Raw genomic sequence first — 23927 nt, forward strand, 5'->3', positions numbered from 1 at the left:
CGGCGGCCCGGCGGCGCGGAGGCGGCGGGGCGGGCGGCCCCAAGGGGCCGCGCCCGGACGGCCCTGCCCGCGCGGCGCCCCGGCCGGCGGGGTCGTGGGGTGGGGGGTAGGGGGTAGGGTGGGGGTGGAAGGGCCGGGGACGACGGAGAGAAGGAGGGGGGATCCCCGGGGGGCGGCGGGGGTTGGTCCCGGGGGGGGCTCGGGGCCGGGCCCGGAGCCACCTACCCGGCGGGGCCACGGCTCATGGCCTGCGCGCCGGGCCTCTCCCCGCGCCGCCCGGGCCTCGGCGCCCGCGCCCCCGACCCCACCCCTCCCCGCCCCCAAAACGCGCGGGGCTCCGGGCCCGCGCACCTGCCCCGCACGCCGGTCCCCAAAGTTGGCCCCGGAACGAGGGCGAGGGGCCCGGATCCACCCCGCCAGGGGAGAGGCGCGACCTCGCCTGCGTGCACAGGGGACTCCATGGTGGCCCACGGCTGCCGGTCCGCCTGCTTATTTTAAAACACATAAAGAGTAATAAGCTCGGGGTTTCTGGGAATCTTGCTTCCCAGGGTGGGAGGTGTGTGCTGCTGCGGAGATTTACAAATTAAAAATGCTTTTGCAACAAAGGAGCCTGTGGCGTGGAACAGGTGGGAGCCACCCGTGAAAGCGACACGATAGACAGGTCCAGATCCAAATGCAAGAATGCGCAGAAGAGGGCTGTGCAAAAACTCTTGATAACCGTTAATAAAATTCTTGCATTCACTTTGTTACCCACTGCTCTGTGAAATGTCAACAACACTTGATGACTCTATAAAAATGCATCCCAGAATGCAGACCCACTCAAAAATTAACTCAGAGAGTCAGATAGTATCAACCTATAAGCCCCAAAAGGGTCAGTAATGTGTACCTGTGATAAAGCAAGAAAGATAAATATTAGATTCCTCAACAGGTGTTGAAACTGTGCCCAAACTGTGCTTGACGTCCTCAACACAACCGCTCAGAATGGAAACATTTCCATTCAAAAGGGGAAAGTGAGCAAGGCATCAAGGCTAACAATGAAATACAGAAATAGGGGCAAGGACCTCTCACTGAAAGATTTGCAAATGAGTAAAAATCAAAGTAACACCTACTACTGCTCTGATGTATTCTGTCACAAAACGACCTGTAACATTTTTCATTTGCTGGAATTGGTCTAAGACAAAAACAAAAAACAAAACAAAAAACAAAAACAAGAATCCAGCCCCAAAATAAAACTATACAGGACTAATATTAAGCCAAACTTTTTAAAAGACTTCATTGCATAGGACTTCTTGCTGTTCGTTTCTCAACCTTTCCATTCCTACTTAAAAAACCTGGAAATACCTTAAAGGGCCTCTCTCCGGGTTACAATGTGGAGAACCCTACTCCCAGGGACCTATTATCCCCAAACTACCCATAGTCAAGCCAGGAGACAGACAGAGCACACACCAGCCAAAGCAGAATACACTTGCCCCCCGTCTGCCCGGCTGAAGACTGGAAGACACTAAACTGAACACAGAAGGTCACGGCCTTTCAGAATCAAGAGGATATTGACACATATCAGAGTTTTCCCCTACAGGAAAAGGAAGCCACGGGAATGGAATCCCTTTACCGAAAACCTCCAACGCTACTTCCTGACCGTGCACAGAGGAGGAATCAGCTCCAGCAACATCCCCGCCCGACACCGTTTGTCAGGTTTCGGGAAGGAAAAAGCAAAACCCTCCGTGTCTCGGGTCGAATTCTGGCTGCACCACGACACTGTCACCGCGTGTCACCGCGACACTGCTCGGTCCGGACTCCTCCGGGCCACCCCGACAAAGCACCGCGTGCGTAACCACCGCCGCCAGAGCACAGGCCGCTTCCCCTCTCCCGCAGTCCCGCTCCGGCTGGGGGCCGGGCCTCGCCAAGACAGCCGGTCGGGGTGGCCCACCCCTCCCGAGCCCCAGCCCCGGTCACCTTCTTCATCAAAGCCTCGCAGCGGCCTGGCTTCGCGGGCTCCCCGGGGGCCCCCCGGGCGCCCGCAGAACCGGCCGGGCCGGGCAGCCCAAGGCCCCCGAGCGCCCGCTGCACAGAAGCCGCGACACCGGTGTGGTCCTTCCGCCTTGGAAGCAGATGCCCAGCGGCGCTCGCCCCGGCACGTCCCCTCCGCGCCCGGCGAGCGGCGGACGAGGATGCGGGCGCCGGCGCTGCCGCCTCTCAGCTCCCGGAGGCCCGGCTCACCGCTCTCAGTAGCAGTTCCGGCTACGGCGGCCCGGCGGAGACGGCGGGGACGACGCGCGGGGCGGGGCGGGGCGGGGCGACGCGCGCGGGGACGAGCTCGCCCGAGGTTTCCAGCGCGCGCGCCCCCCTAGGGGCGCTGCCATTGGCCAGCAACGGGCGCGCGCGCTTGCGCGTACGGACGCTGGGCGGGGGCGCGGGGTGGGCCTGCGACGAGGGTGGTGTTGTGACGCCAGCCTCGCGGCCGTGCGGGCTAGTACGTCTCTCCGGATTGGTGGATCGACAGCCAATGGAGTCAGCGCCCGGGCTATGATTGGCCGGGGCCGTGTTGACGGATGCGTGAGAAGAAAACGCTGCCTCAGCTCAGAGTCTTGAATCAGGCGCGAACTGAGTTTTTTTTTTTTTTTTTTTTTAAAGATTTTATTTATTTATTTGACAGAGAGAGACACAGCGAGAGAGACAGCACAAGCAGGGGGAGTGGGAGAGGGAGAAGCAGGCTTCCCGCCGAGCAGGGAGCCCGATGCGGGGCTCGATCCCAGGACCCTGGGATCATGACCTGAGCTGAAGGCAGACGCTTAACGACTGAGCCACCCAGGCGCCCCAGGCGCGAACTGAGTTTTTAACGACAAAGTGTAAAAGTGCAATTGAGTCAGATAAACGCGCCCTTTATTAGATTGAGAGTTTGCTTTTGAAATTCCTGAGCGTAGCGGATGGCGCTGGGCACTCGGGTCATGTTTCTCCGTCATGGCGATAAAGGAGCGCGTTCTCAATTCTAGTATTATAGAGGCAAAGGATAAGAAAGATGGTGTCCCAGGGTCCAGGCCTGGAAGGAGCACTCATGAGCCATAGGGATCTAAGGGGAGGATAAGAGAGATGGTGTCCCAGGTCCAGGCCTGGAAGGAGCATTCATGAGCCATAGGGATCTAAGGGGAGGATAAGAGAGATGATGTCCCAGGGTCCAGGCCTGGAAGGAGCACTCATGAGCCATAGAGACCCAATGCACAGTGAGATGATCACAATGATCCTGTACTGTAATTACGTGATAGGACTGACATCAGTCTGATAGGACTGACATCACCACATCAGCCATGTTACAACACGAGCATATGTACTTCGCAATACACTTTGAACTTACATGATGCTACTTGTCAAATTTATTCCATAAAAAATCCTAGTGTCCATGAAAATGAGGTTTTTAAAAACGGGATCTACCCTGTACCTATGTGATCCAGCACCTAAACTGTCGGATCCAGTAGTATCTGTACTTCCCTCTTTTATTTTTTCACTTTTTAACAATGTGGACCTTTTCCCCGTAGCAACTCTTTCTTTTCTTTAGTGACAAGATATCGCTTTGTTGTTCAAAGTTAATTTCGAAGTTGAAGCACACGTTGCTAATGCGTTTGGGAATGCAATCTGTCCCCACGAGTCAGGCTGATTTCCGATGGGATGAAACGGGACGTACCCTTGCCTACCATCTTCTTGCCAAAGGAATCCATACGTTGCACCTCAAAAGTTCCGTCGAAACCAGTGGCTTTGCTCAGAAATACTCTGAACCACACCCTCCTCCTTGAGATGAGACAAAGCAGAGCCCAACAAACGGCCTGCGGTCCAGAAGACCCGGCAAGAAGATGAACCAAAGAGGAGGGAATCTCAACGAAGATGGCAGTTCCGTTTCTCGCCCACATTCTCTCAGCTGACCGACACGGTTAGAAAGGTGTAACTGCAGGAGCGGGTCCCAACAGGCTCTGCATCCTCATCACACCTGCAAGAACATCACCAGCTTCCCTTCTATGCGAAGAACAGGCGAATCCTGACCTCCTAGCTCCCCTTTCCGAGCTGGCGTTGTTGATTCTAGACAGCGGCTGCGACGGGGAGAAAATGCCCCGCAGGACCCCGAAGCCTGCCGCCCCCGGGAACGCGTCAGGAGACTCCTGCCCTCGGCGCCTTACGAACACTCCCGACCGTCTTCGGCTCTTTCCGGCCGCTCGGGGCGCTGCGGGCGGCCTCGGCATCCGCCGCGCTCACCTTCGGCTGTTTCCGCGTACCGCGCGCAGCCGTTGTCTGGGCAACGCGCGGCGGCGCGACGGCTCGGATGGGGTGAGTGGGGTCGGAGGGCGAGGGCGGAGAGCGGCCGGGGAGGGTCTCCCGAGCAGCCTGGGGCTGGGGAGCGGGGAGACGGCGCAGCGGGCCGGACCCCCGTCCCGCGGCCTCCCAGGTCATCTTCGTCCGGAAACCGGGCCTCGGCCAAGCGGGTCGGGTCCGGGCCGGCGGGAGCTGGGCGCGGCGTCCGAGGTCAGCGCGCGAGGACAGACACCGCGGGCGCCGTCGGGTCCGGGCGTGGCCCGGGAGGGGAGGCTGGCGGCGCCGGCGGGGACGGGAGGAGAAAGCGGTCGGCCCTGCAGCCGCACAGTGGGCGGCGATCCCTCGCGTCGCCGGCCCGCGGCCGTGACCCTGCACCGCCGGGAACGGGAGCGGGGGGGGGGCGCCCCGGCGGGGTGGCCAAGCCTGCCCGCGCCCCTCCTCTCAGCATCCCCCGCGGCCCTCCTCCCAGCCGCACCCCTCCTCTCAGCCGGCCCCCCCGCCCCTCCTCTCAGCCGACCCCCTCCGCACCCCTCCTCTCAGCCCTGCGCCCCTCAGCCCCTCATACCGCAACCCGAGTGTCTGCCGCGAGCCCCTCAGCTGACCCTGGTAGCACTGAAGACGGGGCTCGGCCGGAGGGGACTGGAGCAAATCTCTTAGAACAAACGGAATTTTTGTCTTTTCCCCAAAGTTTATACATTTGCCAAATATTTTTGTTTTATTCTAGAGACGGAGAGTTTGTTTTAAGGAGACGAAGTGCACTTGTTTCTGAACCACTGCCATTAATCGATGTCTTTAGGTAAGGGTAGTATTGTTGGTCATCTCTCCTCGTGTTTGCTCTGGTAGCTTTTGTGCTATAATTATGCGGATGATACTTTTTCGTGGTAGAAAAACGTTAAATTACAGGTAAAAGGAATAATGAACGTATAAAAATGGAATCATCGGCCCTGGCAACTTTTTACAACAAAACATCAAGAGCATTTTTCCTTGCTAATAAATATCTTCTTTTTTTTTTTTTTTAAGATTTTATTTATTTATTTGACAGAGAGTACAAGTAGGCAGAGCAGCAGAGAGAGGCAGAGGGAGAAGCAGGCTCTCTGCTGAGCAGGGAGCCCGATGTGCGGCTCGATTCCAGGACCCTGGGATCATGACCTGAGCCGAAGGCAGACGCTTAACCGACTGAGCCACCCAGGCTCCTCGCTAAGAAATATCTTCAAAGTATTCACATATAGGGGGCCTGTTCTCGGGTCTGGGGATGCTGCCGGGACGTCTCATCCTGTGGGGCAGAGAGTGGGCTGCCGGTGCAGGACAGTCAACCAACCGCACATTTGTGATAAAGTCTAAATGCAGCAGCGAAGTACAGGGATCTACGGGGATGCTGGAGAGAAGCCTAGAAGTGAGGTCAAAGGAGGCTTCCTGAGAGCTTCCTGAGTATCCACAGGTGGAATATGGGGGAGAGAACCTCTGAGAAAACCCCAGGCAGGAAAAAGTCACTTAAAGATCTGTTGGCATACATGCTTATTACAAAACGATGTTTGAGATTAAAAAACAAAAACAAAGAGGAAACCAGGCATAACTTTGTTAAGTGCTATTGTAATTCTTTTTGCATCAGTCTAACAAAATTAACATTACTTATTTTTCAGAAGAATATTTTCACAAAGTAAACTTGTAAAATATGAATACAAATTTCCCATAGCCCAAAACTTTCAAGCCTTGGTTGGCTGCAATACATGAAAACTCAATTTGAAAGCTTTCCTTTGCTATATATATAAACACCCAGGTTTTTATGTGTTGTTTTTTTTTTTTTTTTCAGTTTTAATGACTTTATGAAAGTTTGTGTCAGTACTGTACTCCGAAATCAGAGCCCTGACCAGTGTAGATGTCCCCTCGGTGATGTGTGTGTGTAGGAGGCCTCTGGATCCTGCTGCTTCCCCTGACTCCAGTACCCGCCCCCCATGGCAGTAAGAACACCACCTCAAAAAGTGTGCCTTTGTTTAGTATTCAGGGTATATATTCATAAGAAAAAGGTACCTCTGTGCCTTTAGCTTCTCACTGAATGGGATTTCCTTCTGTGGATCCACACTGAGCCTTCGAGGCTTCCTCTGATAATAGCTATTGCATTGCTAAAAGCAAATGGCACAGTCCATGCCCCACTCCAGTGGTAGTGATAGAACGTTGCAGTGTTGAGTATTTTTTTACACAATCTTTTTGTTGTAGTTAAATATACATAATTTAAATTTTATCATTTTAATTATTTGCATGTAAACGAGTCGGTGACATTAAGCACAGTGACATGTGGTGTAATCATCCCCACAATCCCTCAACAGTACTTTTCCATCTTCCCAAACAGAAACCCTGTCTCCATTAAACATGAACTTCCTGTCCCCCAGCACCACAGGCCCTGGTACCCACCCTTTCATTTCTGTCTGTGAATTTGACTATTCTAGGGCCCTCCTATAGGTGGAAACACACTGTATTTGTCTCTTTGTGATTGGCTTATTTCACTGAGCATAATGTCTTCTACGTTCATCCGTGTTGTAACATGTCAGAATTTCAAGGCTGGATAATACTTCATCCTATATATGCACCATATCGTGTTGATTCATTCATCTGTCAATAGACATTTGGGTTGTTTCCACCTTTTGGCTACTGTGAATGGTGCTGCTATGAACATGGGTGTACAAGGATCTGTTCAAGTCCCTGCTTTCAGTCTTTTGGGGATATACCCAGAACTGGAGTTGCTAAATCATATGGTAATTCTATGTTTAAGTTTTAAGGAACCACCATACTGTTTTGCACGGCGTCTGTGCCAGTTTACACTCCCACTGGCAGTGCACAAGTGTTCCAGTTTTTCCACGTCTTTGCCAACAGTTATTTTCTCTTTTTCTTTTTTTTTTTTTTTTTTTTTTAAAGATTTTATTTATTTATTTGTGAGAGAGAGAATGAGAGACAGAGAGCATGAGAGGGAGGAGGGTCAGAGGGAGAAGCAGACTCCCCGCTGAGCAGGGAGCCCGATGCGGGACTCGATTCCGGGACTCCAGGATCATGACCTGAGCCGAAGGCAGTCGCTTAACCGACTGAGCCACCCAGGCACCCTATTTTCTCTTTTTCTGATCAGAGCCATCCTAATGGGCATGACGTTGAATAATTTTGAATGAAAGCAAACTAACCTACAAATACTCTCCTCTGCCAATTGGTGTCCCTAAGCTGACTCTGGGTTATGAAAAGTGGGCAGTGGTGACCATCCTGTCATTCGCCATCCTATCCCTCCTGCAAAGGGGCAATAAGCACATCTTTTCCAGGAGAGAAAGATGTTAAATTTGGGAAACTAAACAAGTTCAACTACCCCACAGTTACCAGGGCTTTGTTTTCTTAATTCTCTAACAAAGGAATCCTGTTGCCTCCTACTACCTGAGAGCCAGATGTAGAAGACAGCCTTGGTTTTCACACTTTATCACAAATTGAATAGTAGCTTTTCTTATGTATTTTTGTGAAAGAGTTTTGGGCTTCTATTTGGTTGGAAATTTTTGCTTGAAGGGCAGCTATAGAAATACAAATTGTCTTCATTATGATGAATAAAAATGATCAAGATTTACACATGTGGTCTAGGTGGCTGGGCTTTTTCTTATTGTTTAATGGCAGTGTTTTCTTCTTTTCCATCACACCCTGCATCATTCTAGGTCCAATTTCTTGCTTCTAACTATATATTTTTTCCCTGTTAGAGATCTCTTTCACGTAAAGTTGCCCACATGGTCTTAAGGGGTATTTGTAAGTTGCACTGTGTTATGATAGTAGGTTTGTGATGCTTTTCTTTTCTAATTCTATGTAGTCATTTCTTCTCATTGTTCAAAAGCAACAGGACTTGGCTGTTTTTCTTCCCTGCAGGTTTCAACCTTGACTAGGTCTGAGTTTCATCATGGCTCTCTATTTTGACCACCGAATAGAAGCCCCGGACTCCGTCGGGTCTCCTTCGCACATCCATTGGCACCCTGTTCATCCATTCCTGGTGGTTGCCTCCGTCAGCACGACCTCAGGAGGCAGCGTGGATATATATCTGGAACAAGTGAGTCCTAGGAAGTAATGTTTCTGATTTCCAGGGCTTCTAGCTCTTGTGTCCCTTTTGTTCTCACATGTGTGTGCACGTGCATGTATGTGTTATGTGTCATGGGGGAGTGTGTACAGGTGTGTTGTGTGTGTTTTTTGTGTGCTATGTGTGTGGTATGTGTGTCGTGTGTGCCGTGGAGGGGGTATGTTGTGTGTGGTGTGTGCCTGTGTGTGGTGTGTGTGTCATGTATAGGGGATATGTGGTGTGTGTGCGCTGTATGGTATATGTATTGTGCAGTGTGTCATGTGTGATACGTGTCACGTGTAGTATGTGGTGTATGTCACTTGTATGTGGTATGTACATATGTGGTGTGTGTGGTATGTGTGTGTCCTGTGGTGTGTGGTATGTGTGTGGTATGTGGTACGTGTGTTGTGTATGTATGTGGTGTGTGTGGTACGTGGTGTCTTTGTCATATGTATGTGGGATGTAGTATGTGCGTGATATGTGATATGTGGTGTGTGTGATGTGTATGTGGCGCGTGTGTGTTATGTGTGGTGTGTATGGCATGTGGCGTGTGGTGTGTGTGTGGTATATGGTGCGTTTGGTGTGCATGTATGTGGTGTGTGTGGTGCAAGTGTGGTGTGTGGTGTGTGTGTGCCATGAGTGTGGAATGTGGTACATGTATGGTACATGGTACGTGTGTGGTATGTGGTATATATTGCATGTGGTGTGTATGTATGTGGTATATATGTGGTATGTGTTATATGTGTGGTATGTGGTGTGTATGGAAAGTGGTGTGTGTAGCATGTGGTAAGTGTTGTATATGTATGTGCTGTATGTGGTATGCGTATGTGGTATATGGTGTGTGTGTGGCATGTGTGGTATGTCGTATGTGATGTGTGTGTGGTGTGTGTGGTATGTGGTATATGTGTGGTACATGGTGTGTGTGATGTGTATGAATGTGGTACATGTGTGGCATGTGGTGTGTGCGGTATGTGGTATGTGTGTCATGTGTATGTGGTATGTGCTATGTGTGGCATGTGATAGTGTGTGGTAGTGGTGTGTATGTATCTGGTGTGTGTGCAGTGAGTGTGGTATGTGATGTGTGTGATGTGTATATGTTAGGTGTGTGGTATGTGGTGCTTATGTGGTATGGGTATGTGGTACGTGGGGTGTGTGTGTCATGTGTGTTGTGTGTCATGTGTGTTGTGAGTGTGGTATGTGTGTGGTATGTGATGTATGCATGTCATGTGAGTGTGGTGTGTGTGGTGTGTATATGTATGTGGTGTGTGGTGTGTATATATGTGGTACGTGTGGTATTTGGTGCTTGTGTGGTATGGGTATGTGGGGTGTGGGGTATGTGTGTGTCATGCGCGGTATGTGTCGTGTGTGTTGTGAGTGTGGTATGTGGTATGTGATGTGTGTAGTATGTTGTATGAGTGTGGTATGCAGTACATGTGTGGTATGTGGTGTGTGCATGTTGTGTGGTGAGTGTGGTGTGTATATGTATGTGGTGTGTGTGGTATGTGGGGTGTGTGTCATGTGTGCTGTGAGTGTGGTATGTGGTATGTGTGTGGTGTGTGATGTGCGTAGTATGTGGTGTGAGTGTGGTATGCGATACATATGTTGTGTGTGCATGTTGTGTGGTGTGGTGTGTGTGTATGTGGTGTGTGTGGTGTATGGTGCATGTGTGTGTCTTATGTGTGTGTATCACTTCTTCCTGAGGTTCAGATTCCCAGTACTATAAGAGCCCTGTGATGTGGATAATTCTTTTAGCCCTGCTACTTAGGTTTGGGGACATATTTAGGGATGTAAAACAGATTCCATAGTCAGTCCATGCCTCTAACCAGAAATGGCCCCTCCATGCTATCTGTGCATCCTGGGCCAGTCTCCTGTTGGCCCCACTGGCCATTGGAAACTGTTGGTGTCCTGTGGCTGCCATAACAAATTACAACAAGCCGGCTGGCTTAAAACAGAAATGTAACCTCTCACCGTTCTGGAGGCCAGAAGTCTGAAATGAGGGCTCCTCAGGCCCACGCTGTCTCTGAAGGCTCTGGGGCAGGACCCGTGTCGGGCCTTGCCCTGGCTTCTGGGGGTTTCCGGCAATCCTAGGCAGTCCTCCGGTTGCACCTGCATCACTCCACTGCCTTTGTCGTCACATGTGTCTCCTCTGTGTGTCTGTGTCTCTTTCCTCTTCTTATAAGGATGCCAGCCATCAGATTAGGGCCCATTCCAATGACCTCTTCTTAAGCTGAACATCTGCAGAGACTCTATTTCCAAATAAGGCCGTATCACAGGCACCAGGTTAGGACTTCAACATGTTTTGGTTTTTTTGTTTTTTCTTTTTTTAAGATTAACTTAGAGAGAGAATGAGCAGGAGGGGAAGAGGGAAAGGGAGAGAGAATCCCAAGCAGACACCCCATTGAGCGCAGAGCCTGACACGGGGCACAATCTCACGACCCTGAGATCCCAACCTGAGCCAAAACCGAGTCAGACGCTTAACCGGCTGTGCCACCCAGGAGCCCTAGGACTTAAACATATCTTTTTCAGGGTGCACAATTCCACCTGTACCAGGAACTTTGTAGAAGCCCCTCAAACTTTCCATACTTCACCCCACTCCCCACCTTCCTCAGTGCATGACACACCTCATACTTCACAAAGAAAATCAGAATTTTCTTCCCAGTCCTCAACCTTCTGAAGTGTCACTGTTGCCCCTGCAACTCCAGCAAAGCAGCTAGGGTCATAGTGACATCTGCATGCTCTTGGGTCCTTATCTGATCTCCCCCTCTCTGCACAGTTCCTCACTCTAAGTCTCTCGGGAAACAGTCTGGAGGTGAGAGGGGGCTGAAAATAACTTTGGCCTTGCAGACCCTGAAAAGGCTCTTGGGGTCACCCCAGAGACTGTACTTAGAGAACCTTGGGATCAACAAATTTGACCTCTTGGCCCACTGCTTATTTTTGTAAATAAAGTTGTATTGGAACCCATTAAAATGCTAGCTAGCAAGCAAGCAGCTGTGAGTATGAGGTCATCCTCCTTGATAAGCTGGTCAGCGAGCTCAGTTGAGTGTTAACTGTATGTTTTCATAGTGCAGCCAAGAGCAAGCTTGGCGTTTTAATGAAAATTAAGTAGAACATTTCTTTAATAAATGGCTCTTTATATCTTTTAGCTGATCTCGATATCATTGATTAGCCAGAAGTTCCTAGAATACTGTCTCTCTTCATAATATGGAATTTACCTCTTGCCTATTGTAGGGTGAGCATGTGCCCGATACCCATATGGAGAGGTCGTTCCGGGTCACTTCCCTGTGCTGGCACCCGGCGCGCCTGATCCTAGCTATTGGCTGGGAGACTGGAGAAGTGACAGTGTTTAATAAGCAGGACAAGGAGCAGCATTCGATCCCCCCGACACACACCACCGACGTCACGGTCCTCAAGTGGAGCCCCAACGGGAACTGCCTCGTGTCAGGGGATAGGGTAAGCAGACTTGGCTGACACTGATTTCAGATCCCTACCTTTCCCTGCCAGTGCTCTTTGGGATACACGTTGGGAAGGCTGTTAAAGACCAAAGTTTTAGAAATATGTGGTTGCTGAATTCAGTTGATCTTGATGGATGTCATGGCAGATTCTGTTTCATACTGGAAGCAAGATTTGCAAATTTCATTCTACCATCCTACTCAGTGGCAGAGGTATATCTGTAATTGTTTAAGTGAACTTCTCCTGGAAACTGTATTCATAAAGGTGGGGTGACTTTTTCAGGTACTATAGTTTTTATGGCACCCCTGAATCATTAGCTTCCCTGAGCACGCTTCTTCATTGCCTGGGAGGCCCTGGTCCTCATTGTCTAGCTCAGGGCTTCACGGGGTCATTTTGCCCCCAGGGGACATTTGGCAGAATCTGGAGACAATTTTTGTTGTCGGAATGGTGGTGGGGCGGACACAGGGCGGTGTCCTGACATCTAGTAGGTGGAGACCAGAGATACTGATCAACGTTCTGTAACGCACAGGACAGACCCCACAGCAGAGAATTATCCAGCCTAAAGTGTTAACCATTCCCAGGTTGGGAAACTGTGGTCTAAATCGATTCATAAACATATGGCAGAAATTTTACAATGTATTCATTCATTTTACATGTGCCACGTAATACATTTCCCTGTTTCAAAGTCCCGAGAAGTATGAGAAGGTATATATATATATATCATGGCAAGACTCTCCACCCCCACCCCATCTCCTCCATTCCCCTCCCACCCACCCTCAGTGCCCAAGCTTCGTAAAGCTTCTGTTTCTTCAGATACAAACCAGCACATCCGAATGCATTCTTTCCCCAGTTTCCAGTTTTTGAAAAATTTGAAACTTTCAGAGGCTTTGAAAGGATAATTTAATGAACACTATATACCGTTTATGTAAATTCATTAGCTGTTACCCTTTTGTTACATCTACTTTCTCTCTATATATATATTTTTCCTTGAATATTTGAGACTTTGTCACAGACATCACGCTTCCCCCGTCAGTCCTTGGACATTGCTCTCTTTAAGGACAAGGATTTCGACACAGTTGCACCATGGCATTCGCACTCAGGAAGGCTGGGCTGGGACCGGCACCTGGGACGTAGGCCACTTTCCAGTTTCTCCAGTTGTCCTGGCACGTCTTTGTGGGTATTGTCCTAATGTAGAGTCCAGTCAAGGACCATACATTGTGTTTTTCCGCCCCTTCTCTTTAGTTTCCCTTAATCACTAACAGGACCCTGGTCTTATCTTTTCTTTCTTCGCTTATGTTTGGTCTTTGGTGACACCGACGTTTTGAGGAGTCCAGACTGGTTACTTTGCAGAATGTCCTTCAGTTTAGATTTGTTGGATCATCTCCTCGTGGTTACCTTTAGATGAGGTGGTTTGGGCTGGAAATACCACACGGAGGGTGTTGTCTCCTTCGTCTTCACAAAAGTGATAGCACACGATGTGCACTGCACAATTTCTGGCTTTTACGTTTTCGTCTGCCTTTCATGTCTCTCCACATTCATACACCGTGACCTTCCTTCTCTCTAAGCCTGTGCGTCGTTACTTGAGCCTGTTACCATGTCCTTCACTGGCCCTTGCTGATAAGCACGTCGGTGGTTTCCAATCTTTTGCTAAACAGACAGAGGTACGGTAGCTAACTTCGTGCTTATGTTGTTTCGCGTGCGGGGAAGTCAGTGAAAGTCCTGCAAGTGGGGCAGCCGGGTCCCAGGGCTTGAGCATTAGTGGTGGGTGCCCGAGACTCCCTCTATGGGGCTAGTACCAGCTCCCACCAACACACCAGCGTGTCCCCCACAGACAGTTGGATCCACATTCAGAATTTTGCTGAGAAAAGTGCCGTGTCAGAAGTGTTCTAATTTACATTTCTCTTGCTGTTGAAGGGGTCTGTTACTTAGAAGAGCCAATTATATGTCCTTTTCTAATCAAATCACTTGCCCATTTTGGTATCGATCTGTTCCCCTTTTTTCTAGATTTTCCTTCTTTTTTTTTAAGATTTTATTTATTTATTTGAGATACAGAGAGAGTGAGCGGGTGAGAGAAAGTGAGCACAAGCAGGGGGAGAGGCAGAGGGAGAGGGAGTAGCAGACTCCCCGCCGAGCAAGGAGACCGATGTGGGGTTCGATCCCAGGACCCTGAGATCATGACCTGAGCCGAAGGCAGATGTGTAACCGACTGAGCCACCCAGGCACCCCTAGATTTTTCTTCTGTTTTTCAATTCAATTTCCACCTAATGGCATTGCCCTGTCTAGTTGCTTCATGATCTTTCCCCTCTCCCTGCTGTGGAATACTCAGCAGATCCTCTGTAGGAATAAAAGAACTCAAGATCATCTAATCTCATCATCATCTTGGCTGTATTAAGAAACAACTAACAAAGCAGATTCCTCAAGCATGCAAGGAAACCCAGGTTTGTGCTGTCAAAGCTCTTTGAGTCAATATATTTAAGAAGAGAAATCCTGATCCTTCCAAGAAAGTCTAAGATGGTGCGGATCCTGATTTAATAATGGGCTCAAGCAGGAAAAGAAGTACTGAATGAACGAGCACTCGGAGTGCTGCACCGCCCAGAGCCATCCTTAGCAGGCTTGGCTGAGGGTCTTCCATCTCTCGCCAGAGACTGTTTTGGTTCGGGTGGGTTTGTGAAACCAAGCCAGACTGCCTGAAGTAAGAAGGGACACTTAATCGGAAGCCATTGGAGTATCCCAAGGTCCCTGGGACAGGAGGACAGCTGGCTTCAGGACGTCTAGACCAAGAATGAGGTGCCAGTGGACACACATCCCCCTGCAGTGTGCCCCTTCTGCCACAGCCATGTCTCTCCACTGTCCCGCTCCATTCACAAGGCAGTACCCCAGCTGCTGGAAAGTAAGGCATTCACACCCCCCCCCCCATACACCCAGGGACAACTGCCCCTCCTCCTCTGTCCCAAGTCCCGCTCGAGCCCAGTGACCACATGGACAGCAGTCAGCAGTGCCCAGGGAGGTGGAGGAGCCCTGGAAAAGGGGCACTGGGCAGATGCTGCCCCAAGTGTCCATTAGAAGAAACTCCATTGGTGAAGGTGGGAATACTGCCTGGACCAGGTCTCGCTTCCCTGCACACTCACAGAGCTGGGTGGGGGCATCAGCACACCCAGTACAGGGCGAGCCAGCTCGGGACAATTTCAGTGTAAATTATTAGAGATCCTCTTTTAGGTTCCCAGAGCCAGTTCCAGCATGCTGGCAGGTGGCGCTCCTCAGATACCACAGGGTGCCCGCAATTCCCCTCAGTTGTGACACCGTCCACCCAGAGACAGCGTCAGCCCCACAGGTGAGGGGCTCAGCCCCACCCGATCGCCGCCACCCCCACCCCAGAGGCCAGTCCCCAGTCCTGTGCTTCTGACCACAGGCTGCACAGGGGAGGGTCCGTCCTCCTTGGGCTCTTCCAGTCAGCTGGAGTGGCTCACATGGCTCAGGGAAAAATCAACAGCCAGATGAGGAGATGCACAGGGCGAGGTCTGGGGAGGGCACAGAGTCCTCTCTAGGCGCCATTCCCCGCAACACCTCCAGGTGGTCAGCTACCTGGAAGCTCTCTGAACCCAGTCCTTTTGGGTTATTATGGAGCTTCATTGCATACTCAGGATTGAATAAGTCATTGGCCATTGGTGATTGATTCAACCTGGGGAAGGGGGCCCTGTCCCCTTCCTGGCGGTTGGGGTAGGACTGAAAGTTGAACCCTCTGATCACTGGTTGGTCGTCCTGGCAGCCCACCCGGCCCTTGGGCGGAGACCAAAAGTCCCCTTCAGTAACAGAACAGAAGACACCTCTGTGGCCCTTATCCTGGGAAATTCCCAGGGTTTTAGCACCTGTGAGCCATGAACCAGTGGTGAAAACCTATATGTTTGGTCACCGAACATATACTTCTTTTCAATTACGATGTTGTAGATCCTAACATGTGATTCATCATTTGAAGAGATAGTATGTCTCGACAATGGTACATAGAACACACTACTCAAGAATCTCTTATTACATTAAACTCTTGCTCTTGCATAGGGCTGATTTCTTGCCTTCGGGGGTAACTTGTCTGAGGTTGATAGTATAAAATTGTGTTGGGTGAAGTAGCCACAAGGGGGATGGGACAGCTCAGGATTTGTCTCTCCTCTAACCCCTGGTTATCCAGAAACCTGAGGGAGAGCACATTTGACTCATTGTAACTTTTCTAAGAGATTTACTGTGCAAGTTGTTTTGTAAGGCCGACATTACAGTACAGTTGATTCTCGGACAGCTTGGGGGTTAGGGGCATCAACCTCCTGCCAGTCAGAAATCTGAGTATAGCTTTGACTCCCCCCAAAATTACTTACTAATGGCTTACTGTTGACCAGAAGCTTTCCCAATAATATAGTCAATTAACGCATGTTTTGTATGTTGTATTTATTACATACTGTTCTTACAGTGAAGTAGGTTAGAATAAAGAAAACATTAAGAAACTCATAAGGGGGGCGCCTGGGTGGCTCAGCCGTTAAGCGTTGCCTTCGGCTCAGGTCACGATCCCAGGGTCCTGGGATGGAGACCCACATCGGGCTTGTGTTCCTTCTCTCACTGTGTCTCTCTCTGTCAAATAAATAAAATCTTTAAAAAAAAAAGAAACTCATAAGGAAGAGCAAATACATTTACAGCATTATACTGTAGTTGTCAAGAAAAATCCACATACAAGCGGATCCACGCAGTTCAGACCCGAGTTGTTCAAGGGTCATCTGTATCTGGAAACCACATTCTTGTTTACTATAAAGTGGTGCTCCCCGGCCTGCCTGCGGGGATATTGGAGACCCTGCTGATTGAAAGAAGGGTAGGAGGGAGAGGGTGTGGCTCCTGTGTCTACTGACCTTGAGCAGGAGGCACACCTTGAGGAACCCTTGGGCCTCACAGCAAAGGGCCTCTTTGCAAATGGATTTGGATAAAAGTAGTGCCCTTTGGCAAAGCATAGCTTACATCCTGGCCAGAGGCCTCCTGGACTGGTTCTGATGGTGCCATCTCCCTACCGTGATCTCTAGCACTGGTTGGCACCTTCAGTTTGAGACCTTGATGAGTTAAAAACTGAACCTATAGTACACCTGGCACCCAGATGCTGGTTTCTTTGGGTTTCCTCCAATAACGGGAGCCAGGGCTCCTTGGAGAAATAGCTGATTCTAGAACCGGGGCCGGACAGTGAGCCCAGAGACTCTTTAGTTCCAGAAAGAAAGGAAGTGCTCACAGAACCCAGAGTACAGGGTGTGTCAGAGGGACACAGAAGCTAACAAAAGACCTCCCAGTGGCCAAAGCTGGAACATCAAAATAAACAAAGTGGGGCTGGATTGTAACCTGAAGTCGAAAGTCAACATCTGTGACATAAATTGTGGTATAACCCTATGATTTCTAATAATTAAGTCAGTGGTGGAGAAGAGACAAATCTCACGTGCTGAGGAACCCCAAATGATTTATGGAGATGGTTCATGCTCGAGGAGGTGGCTTCCTTCCAAACAGTATGGGACCAAGAGGGGGAGGAAGAAGGACTTCACAGGGGACAAGGTCACAGATGGGAGGTCACAGGAGGGGCAGCTGCAGCCAGATGAGTCACGTCGACGGCACCGACCCCGACATGCCGCGCCATAACGAGGAGGAGGGCGCATGGTCTCCGTGGCCTTCTCCCCAAACCCACAACCCAGTCCAGTCATGAGAACATCAACCAAGGCCCAGTGGAGGGACGTTCCACAGCATCCCTGACCAGTCCTCAAAGCTGGGGAGTCAGAGGAGCCTCAGGGGACGTGACGCCAAATGTCCTGTGGCTCCTGGAGGGGATCTGGGGACAGAAAGATGGCAGGGAGGAACTGAAGAAATGTGAATAAAGCACGACTCTAGTTAATACAATATGTCAGTATCGGCTCATTAATTCTGAGAGCTGCCCCACACTAAGTACGATCTGCTAATTGGAGAAGCTCGAGGTAGAGAATGGGACTTCTCTGAATGACCTTGCCACTTTTTATAAATCTGAACCTATTCTGTTTTAAAAGCTGGGCACGTGACCATTGTTGTCTCCAGGGCAGAGGGCACATGGGAAGGCTTCTGGTTTCTTTGCGGAAGATTTTTGAATTATTTGTACTTGACCGTGCACGTGTAGTAGTTTTGTACTTTGGTTTAAAAGGAATAAGCCTGTGTTCTGTGGCACAGCATAACTCTTGCCTTCTACCGGTCACTGGTAAGAATGTGTCTCCTCCACACGGTATTGGGTTTTCCAGCTTGGTGTCCTGCTCTTGTGGAGGTTGGACCAAAGGGGTCGAGTACAAGGGACGCCCCTGCTGAAACACGATCACGGAAAAACCCTAACTTACTGCATCTTCCGGCTCCCCCCTCCTGGCGAGTAAGTAGGAACTCAAGTGGTGGCCTTGTCTCAACATCCCTAGGGGCTGGTGCTGGGCGGGATGTGGCTCCTCCTGATGGGATCATAGCTGCCACCACCCCCACCCCCCCCACCGCCCCCCCTACTCTGGGCACATCTGTAGTGACCACACCTTCCTATAAGGAACATCTTCCTGTAAGGAATCCTGACTTCCCATCATATCTGCCTTTCAAAGGGACCTCGTTCAGTTGGCAAAGGCGGCTGTGAGCGGTGATGAGAGAGCCCTGGACATGTTTAACTGGAGGAAAAGTGGCTTTGGAAGTTTCCTGAAAATGGGATCTCAAGAGGGACTATCATTCTTTGTCAGCTTGATGGATGGTGAGAAACTTAGGTGGGGACTCTAGGACATTGAAGCATTTTAGGGGTTCTGGTAAGGATTTTAAACAAAGAGATGATGTTTCTGCGTAATATAGTAGGCTGTGTGTGGGCCGGTTTTAGAGTGATGCGTCCGCTGCTCTCGGCAGTTACTTATCCAGTGTTCAGAGGAGGGCCTCACTTTGTCCTGATAGAGACGAATTGGCTGTGCTCGTGTTTGGTGGGCTCTCGCGAGGAGGCTCTCCACCAGCCAGCGGTCCTCCCGACTGCTCCCCTGCGCAGCTCCAGGCAGCATGTGTGGTGCCGCGCTCTGCTGTCCGCTCTGTGGGGGCGGGAAGCATCCTTCCCTGTAATTCTTTGGCCAAGCTCTGGGGAGGGAGTGCGATGGGGCAGGATGGGCGCGGGCTTTGCTTCCAGGCTGCAGCACCAGCCAGCCTCCGCTGGTGGCCAGCGTTGAGTCCACTGTCTGGACTTTGACTCCTCCTCAGTATAAGCAGGGAGACAGGCCAGCAACAGCAGAGAAATGCAGTGTGAAGTAAGGGGGGAGAAGAGTGCTTTGCCTTCATGGGAGGCACTCACGTGTGTGTCTGCTGCAGGCGCGAGAGCAAGGAAGTGCGGTTCACGAAGGTGGTGAGCTTCCGGAGGACGTGCCACCACGCAGCTCAGCCTTGATGGGAGAAGAGAGCAGAGGACAGCTGGAAGGGGCTGGGGCCTTCGTCATTTTTAAAATAGGGATACTGTTTGTTTCTGGAGGTGAAGAGACAGCTGATGGAGGGGACTTTGAGGCGGTCCCGAGGGACAGGAGTGGGCACGGAGCCTTGGGCTGTGTGGGGAAGAAGATGCTAGTGCAAGGCCCCCTTAGCAAGGAGTCGAGAAGATGGTGTGGGAAGAAGGCCTAGCAGACAGGGTTGTGCAGTGGGGACAAGCCTGGCTCTGGAGGGGTCAGTCCTGTCCCTCATTCAGGAGCTGTGGGCTTCGGGGGCAGGTTACCCCGTCTAGTCAGACTCTTGCTGTGTGCTCACTGGAAATGTCAGCTGAGTGAGCATGTGTGAGTGTGTCGCCAGGCCTGCCACCGAGGCTCGCTGAGGCCGAGGCAGTGCCAGTGTGGTCATATCATGCTGACCACGGGCCTCTGCACAACCTTGAACCTGCCAGTTGAATGGGAAGTCAAGCATTCCTTGGAAACAGATGAGAGGAGACCAGGAGGGTGAGGAGGCTCCTGAGAGCAGCAGAAATGAGTTGCTTCATGGGCGCTCACAGGAGACTCCCCACGGACGCAAAAGCCCGAAGGGAACCTGGAGGGCAAGGAAGGGCTGGCAGGCTGGGCCAGGCAGGGGAAGAAAGGCCCCTGGGCCAGGACAAGTGCCCGCAGAGGTTGAGAGCGCAGGCAGGAAAGCCAGCCCACCAGCACGTGGGCCACAGGGGGGACAGGGAGCGGCTGCTGCGGCTGCCATAGGGCCATAGCGGCTGCAGGAGGGCCGTAGCGGCTGCAGGGGGGGGGGCCGAAGCGGCTGCGGGAAGGCCGTAGCGGCTGCGGGAAGGCCATAGCGGCTGCGGGAGGGCCGAAGCGCCTGCGGGAGGGCCGTAGCGGCTGCAGGGGGGCCGAAGCGGCTGCAGGAGGGCCGAAGCGGCTGCAGGAGGGCCAAAGCGGCTGCAGCAGGGCCGTAGCGGCTGAGGGAGGGCCGTAGCGGCTGCAGGAGGGCCGAAGCGGCTGCAGGGGGGCCGTAACGGCTGCAGCGGGGCCGAAGCGGCTGCGGGAGGGCCGTAGCGGCTGCGGGAGGGCCGAAGCGGCTGCAGCAGGGCCGAAGCGGCTGCAGGAGGGCCGTAGCGGCTGAGGGAGGGCCGTAGCGGCTGCGGGAGGGCCGTAGCGGCTGCGGGAGGGCCAAAGCGGCTGCAGGGGGGCCGTAACGGCTGCAGCGGGGCCGAAGCGGCTGAGGGAGGGCCATAGCGGCTGCGGGAGGGCTGAAGCGGCTGCAGGGGGGCCCTAGCGGCTGCAGGAGGGCCGAAGCGGCTGCAGCAGGGCTGTAGCTCTCGGCCACCACGTACGGCTGATGGACATGCCCGGCATGTGAGCACACCAAGGTGACCGAAGTCTCAAGACTGCTGCGCAGGCCAGTGGGGCTGAGAACGTGGAGCTTATTTCAGAGATGACCTGGGGGTTATGTGCAGAAGTTGTAAATTTTTATAACAAAGATGTTTATTTTGCAAACATCCCTAAGTAGATTCTGGTGGCTGCTGGTGAGTGCACTGCCACCCGGACTGACCCCTTTGCCCTTAGGGACGGTGCACTACGTGGATGAGAAAGGCAAGACCACGCAGGTGGCTTCCACAGACAGCTCCGTCCAAACGCTCTTCTACATCGAGGAAAGGGAGGCCCTGGTGGTGGTCACGCAGAACCTGCTGCTGTCTCTGTATGTAGTGAGGCCTGAGGGCGAAGCCGAGGAAGTGATGAAGGTAGGTGGGACCGTGGGCAGCAGGACACGGCCAGGGCCAGGCTTCACCTGATTTCACCACAGCCACCAGAGCTGTCCAGTAGTATCACCTACACGACTTGCTTCCCAGGAGCTTTGCAGGTGCCATCAGAAGGGGGTGGGAGAGTCTGGGCTCGCTCAGGGCTGCGCCCCCTCAACTGGCTAGCTCGCGCCTGTACACTCGGCTGTGACTCAGGATAACCACTCACCTTGCAGCAGCTCATTTGACCTTCAGGATGGAAACAGGGGGGACGGGCACATCATCCTGCTTCTCATCTGTGCGTAGATACGGGTCCTCGCTTCTGTCACGGCTGCCCCCGGCCCGGGTGCACACGGGTTGTTTTGCCCAAGGGTGCATCAGTCCCCGTCCTGGGCAGCAGGTATTTGGCTGCGGCTGCTGGGAAACAGGAGAACTCCATACAGGTGCCTCTCGGTTCTGCCCTGGGCTCTCGCTGACAGGAGGACGCTGTGGGGCGCACCCCCGTGCTGGGTGCTATTCCAAGTGTGCAACTCACCAGGGACTGGTCCTCCCTGCTCTCCTTCCAGTTCCCTGGTTTATACCAGAGAAATCTGTGTTCCTCGGAGAATTTGAACTTTCCCTGAAGATACTCTTGTAGATGACGGAGCTGATTTTTTGTAAGCCAGTGTTTACACAGTCATTTACATACCCCTGGCACAGTAGTGGAAAAGAGAGTCTCTGAGTCACCTGGACCTGGGTTCAGATTCCCTTAAGCCACTGGGGGCCCCGGGCAGGTTTGCTTTCTGCAGAATAGGGTCATGACACCTGCTTGAGAGTGTGTGGTCGTGCCTGAACTGGGCTCAGCGTGGTGGTCACTCTAGAAATGCACTTACCAGGTGTCATGCACGTGGCAGCTCTCATTATCAACCACTTAATGCACAGCAGAGAGCAGCAGTGCAGGGTCAGGGCTGCCTTCCCACATGTCCACACCTGCACCTGCCCAGCTAGAGCGTCCCCCCCAGGCCACCGCACACCAGAGACTCCGGGCTCACAAGAGCAACATGCTTCTTTTGCATGTGTCTTGTTATCAGGTCAAGTTGAGTGGGAAGACGGGTCACCGGGCCGACATTGCATTGATTGAAGGCAGTGTACTTGTGACCGCCATAGGGGAACCCGTTCTCAGGTAAGAGCCTGGCCCACACTGCCGATAAGATTCAGTCTCTCTGGAGTAATGTTCTTATTGGAGTGTAAGGTACAGACAGATTATGATGAACTTCCACAAATTGGACACGTCCATATAACCAGCTCTGAGATCGAAGAGCACAACATACCACAGACCCCAGGCACCCTCACGCGGCCCTCACAGGGTAGGCTTCTCACTGTCCTGATGGCTGCGTGTGGAATTTCTTTGCCTGGTTTTTTGAGCTTGGTGTCAGTGGAATCGTGTGTTGTGTTTGCTTGTGCAGCTGCTTCAGTTCCGTGTGATGTTGGGGGGGGTTCCCCCATGTTACTGCGTGTGGTTGGAGTCCCTTTGTTCTCATTGTGAGCTGGTGTCACACATGAACCCCCTGCTCCCTTTGATTATGAACAAGGCATCGAATAGATGTAAATGTGTTGCTGGCAGGCCGTTCATATCAGAGTCCCAGGGGCTGTGTGTGCTTCCTGAGGGCTCTGCCAGTTGAGCGGGACCCTCGGGGCTGAGGGCGGTGCACTGACGTGGCCCCTGAAGGGAGCTGTCTTCCTTTCATTGTAGATTCTGGGATTTAGAAGGCGGAGAGAATTACGTGCTGAGTCCAGAGGAGAAGTGTGGTTTTGAAAAAGCTGAGAATATAAATTGTGTTTCTTACTGTAAAGCCAAAGGTGAGACTTCTCAGGGTTGGTGCAGGAGAGGGAGGGAAGCGGCCTCGGGCCTCGCTCTGGGGGCTGCAAAATGATGACATGACTGCAGCCCTTCAAAGAATGGCGAATTGGTGGTGACTGTCAGTCACTTGAAAGAGTCGCTTGGGAACAAGAAAGTGACAGTAAAGCTTTGCTTGTACACACGAAGGTCAGGGGGTTTGCTCAACAGGGTGAGTTGACCTCTGTTCCCTCCTGAAACTGCGAGAAAATGTGTGGGAAACATTAAAAATACCTGTGTATGTGTATGTGCCTATATACACACACACACATACACGCGCGGAGGACAGAGAAACAGGAGATGAGCCAGAGCGCCGTTTATTTCGTGCCTGCTGAGCGCTAAGTGCCACACTAGCCCTGGGGAAGCAGCACTGACCAGGCAGACAGGCCCCTGCTCTCGTGGGAGACTGAGGGAAAACAGCACCAACACCCCCAGCACATGCACACTCACCCTCTTCCCAGGGGGGAACAGCTATGGAGCTGGAGGCCACTGGGCGGAGGGCTGATGCCCAGATGTTTGAGAGCCATGGTCAGGAAAGAGATTCCTTCAACTCACTTCCTGTGAACTTTGTTTTTACCCATAGGTCTTTTGGCAGCAGGTACCGATAAGGGGCGAGTAGCCATGTGGAGAAAGCTGCCAGGCCCCCAGAGCAGCCGAGCGGCAGAGGGCAAGGACAGGTGGACCCTTCAGACCCCTACTGAGCTCGAAGGCAACATCACACAGATAAAGGTACGAGCCACCAGGGTGCTGGGCGCTCTCACCCTCTGCCCTGCAAAACTGGAGGAAGTGATGGTCTTTGAACTTTTTTGTCAGTTATGCACCTTAAGACTATATAAAAATAACAACAATAAGTTCCAAAGGCCTTTGGGCTTTCAGAATTGTGGGTCTGGGATCGTGGACACCTGTATCTTACCTATGTACCCGTCCCTTTATCTCTGGTCCCTGTCTACCCTGAGAGCAGCTTTATTGAGATCTGTAACATACCAGTTTTTCTTTTAGCATGTTCACAGTTTTGCACCCCTCACCATACCTCTTAGACC

The 23927-nt window shown here is 51.9% G+C and overlaps 2 protein-coding genes across 7 annotated transcripts in view; one reads left to right on the plus strand and one right to left on the minus strand.

Moving 5' to 3' along the window:
* The window catches only part of CRAMP1 (cramped chromatin regulator homolog 1), a 57950-nt gene extending 55690 nt beyond the window's left edge, over nucleotides 1-2260 (minus strand). For 3 of the 5 annotated variants that reach the window (XM_032425681.1, XM_032425682.1, XM_032425680.1), the window contains exons 1-2: nucleotides 1954-2260; nucleotides 352-488 (exon numbers count right to left, since the gene is read on the minus strand). In XM_032425681.1, the coding sequence (XP_032281572.1) occupies nucleotides 352-488; nucleotides 1954-1962 (146 nt within the window). In that variant the 5' untranslated portion in view covers nucleotides 1963-2260. Of the gene's footprint in view, nucleotides 1-225; nucleotides 282-351; nucleotides 489-1953 lie in introns of those variants that run through there. The other 2 variants (XM_032425684.1, XM_032425683.1) reach the window with 2 other exon arrangements.
* A 682-nt stretch (nucleotides 2261-2942) lies between these two features.
* The window catches only part of IFT140 (intraflagellar transport 140), an 81250-nt gene continuing 60265 nt past the window's right edge, over nucleotides 2943-23927 (plus strand). Inside the window, exons 1-10 of one of the 2 annotated variants that reach the window (XM_032425661.1) lie at nucleotides 2943-4311; nucleotides 5021-5092; nucleotides 8179-8356; nucleotides 11591-11812; nucleotides 18085-18206; nucleotides 18421-18563; nucleotides 20839-21014; nucleotides 22082-22173; nucleotides 22744-22850; nucleotides 23471-23616. In XM_032425661.1, the coding sequence (XP_032281552.1) occupies nucleotides 8210-8356; nucleotides 11591-11812; nucleotides 18085-18206; nucleotides 18421-18563; nucleotides 20839-21014; nucleotides 22082-22173; nucleotides 22744-22850; nucleotides 23471-23616 (1155 nt within the window). In that variant the 5' untranslated portion in view covers nucleotides 2943-4311; nucleotides 5021-5092; nucleotides 8179-8209. Of the gene's footprint in view, nucleotides 4312-4354; nucleotides 4507-5020; nucleotides 5093-8178; nucleotides 8357-11590; nucleotides 11813-18084; nucleotides 18207-18420; nucleotides 18564-20838; nucleotides 21015-22081; nucleotides 22174-22743; nucleotides 22851-23470; nucleotides 23617-23927 lie in introns of those variants that run through there. The other variant, XM_032425662.1, reaches the window with a different exon arrangement.

Source organism: Phoca vitulina, unplaced genomic scaffold, assembly GCF_004348235.1.
Source record: "Phoca vitulina isolate PV1807 unplaced genomic scaffold, GSC_HSeal_1.0 scaffold33, whole genome shotgun sequence".
In the NCBI taxonomy this organism is placed as follows: Eukaryota; Metazoa; Chordata; class Mammalia; order Carnivora; family Phocidae; genus Phoca; species Phoca vitulina.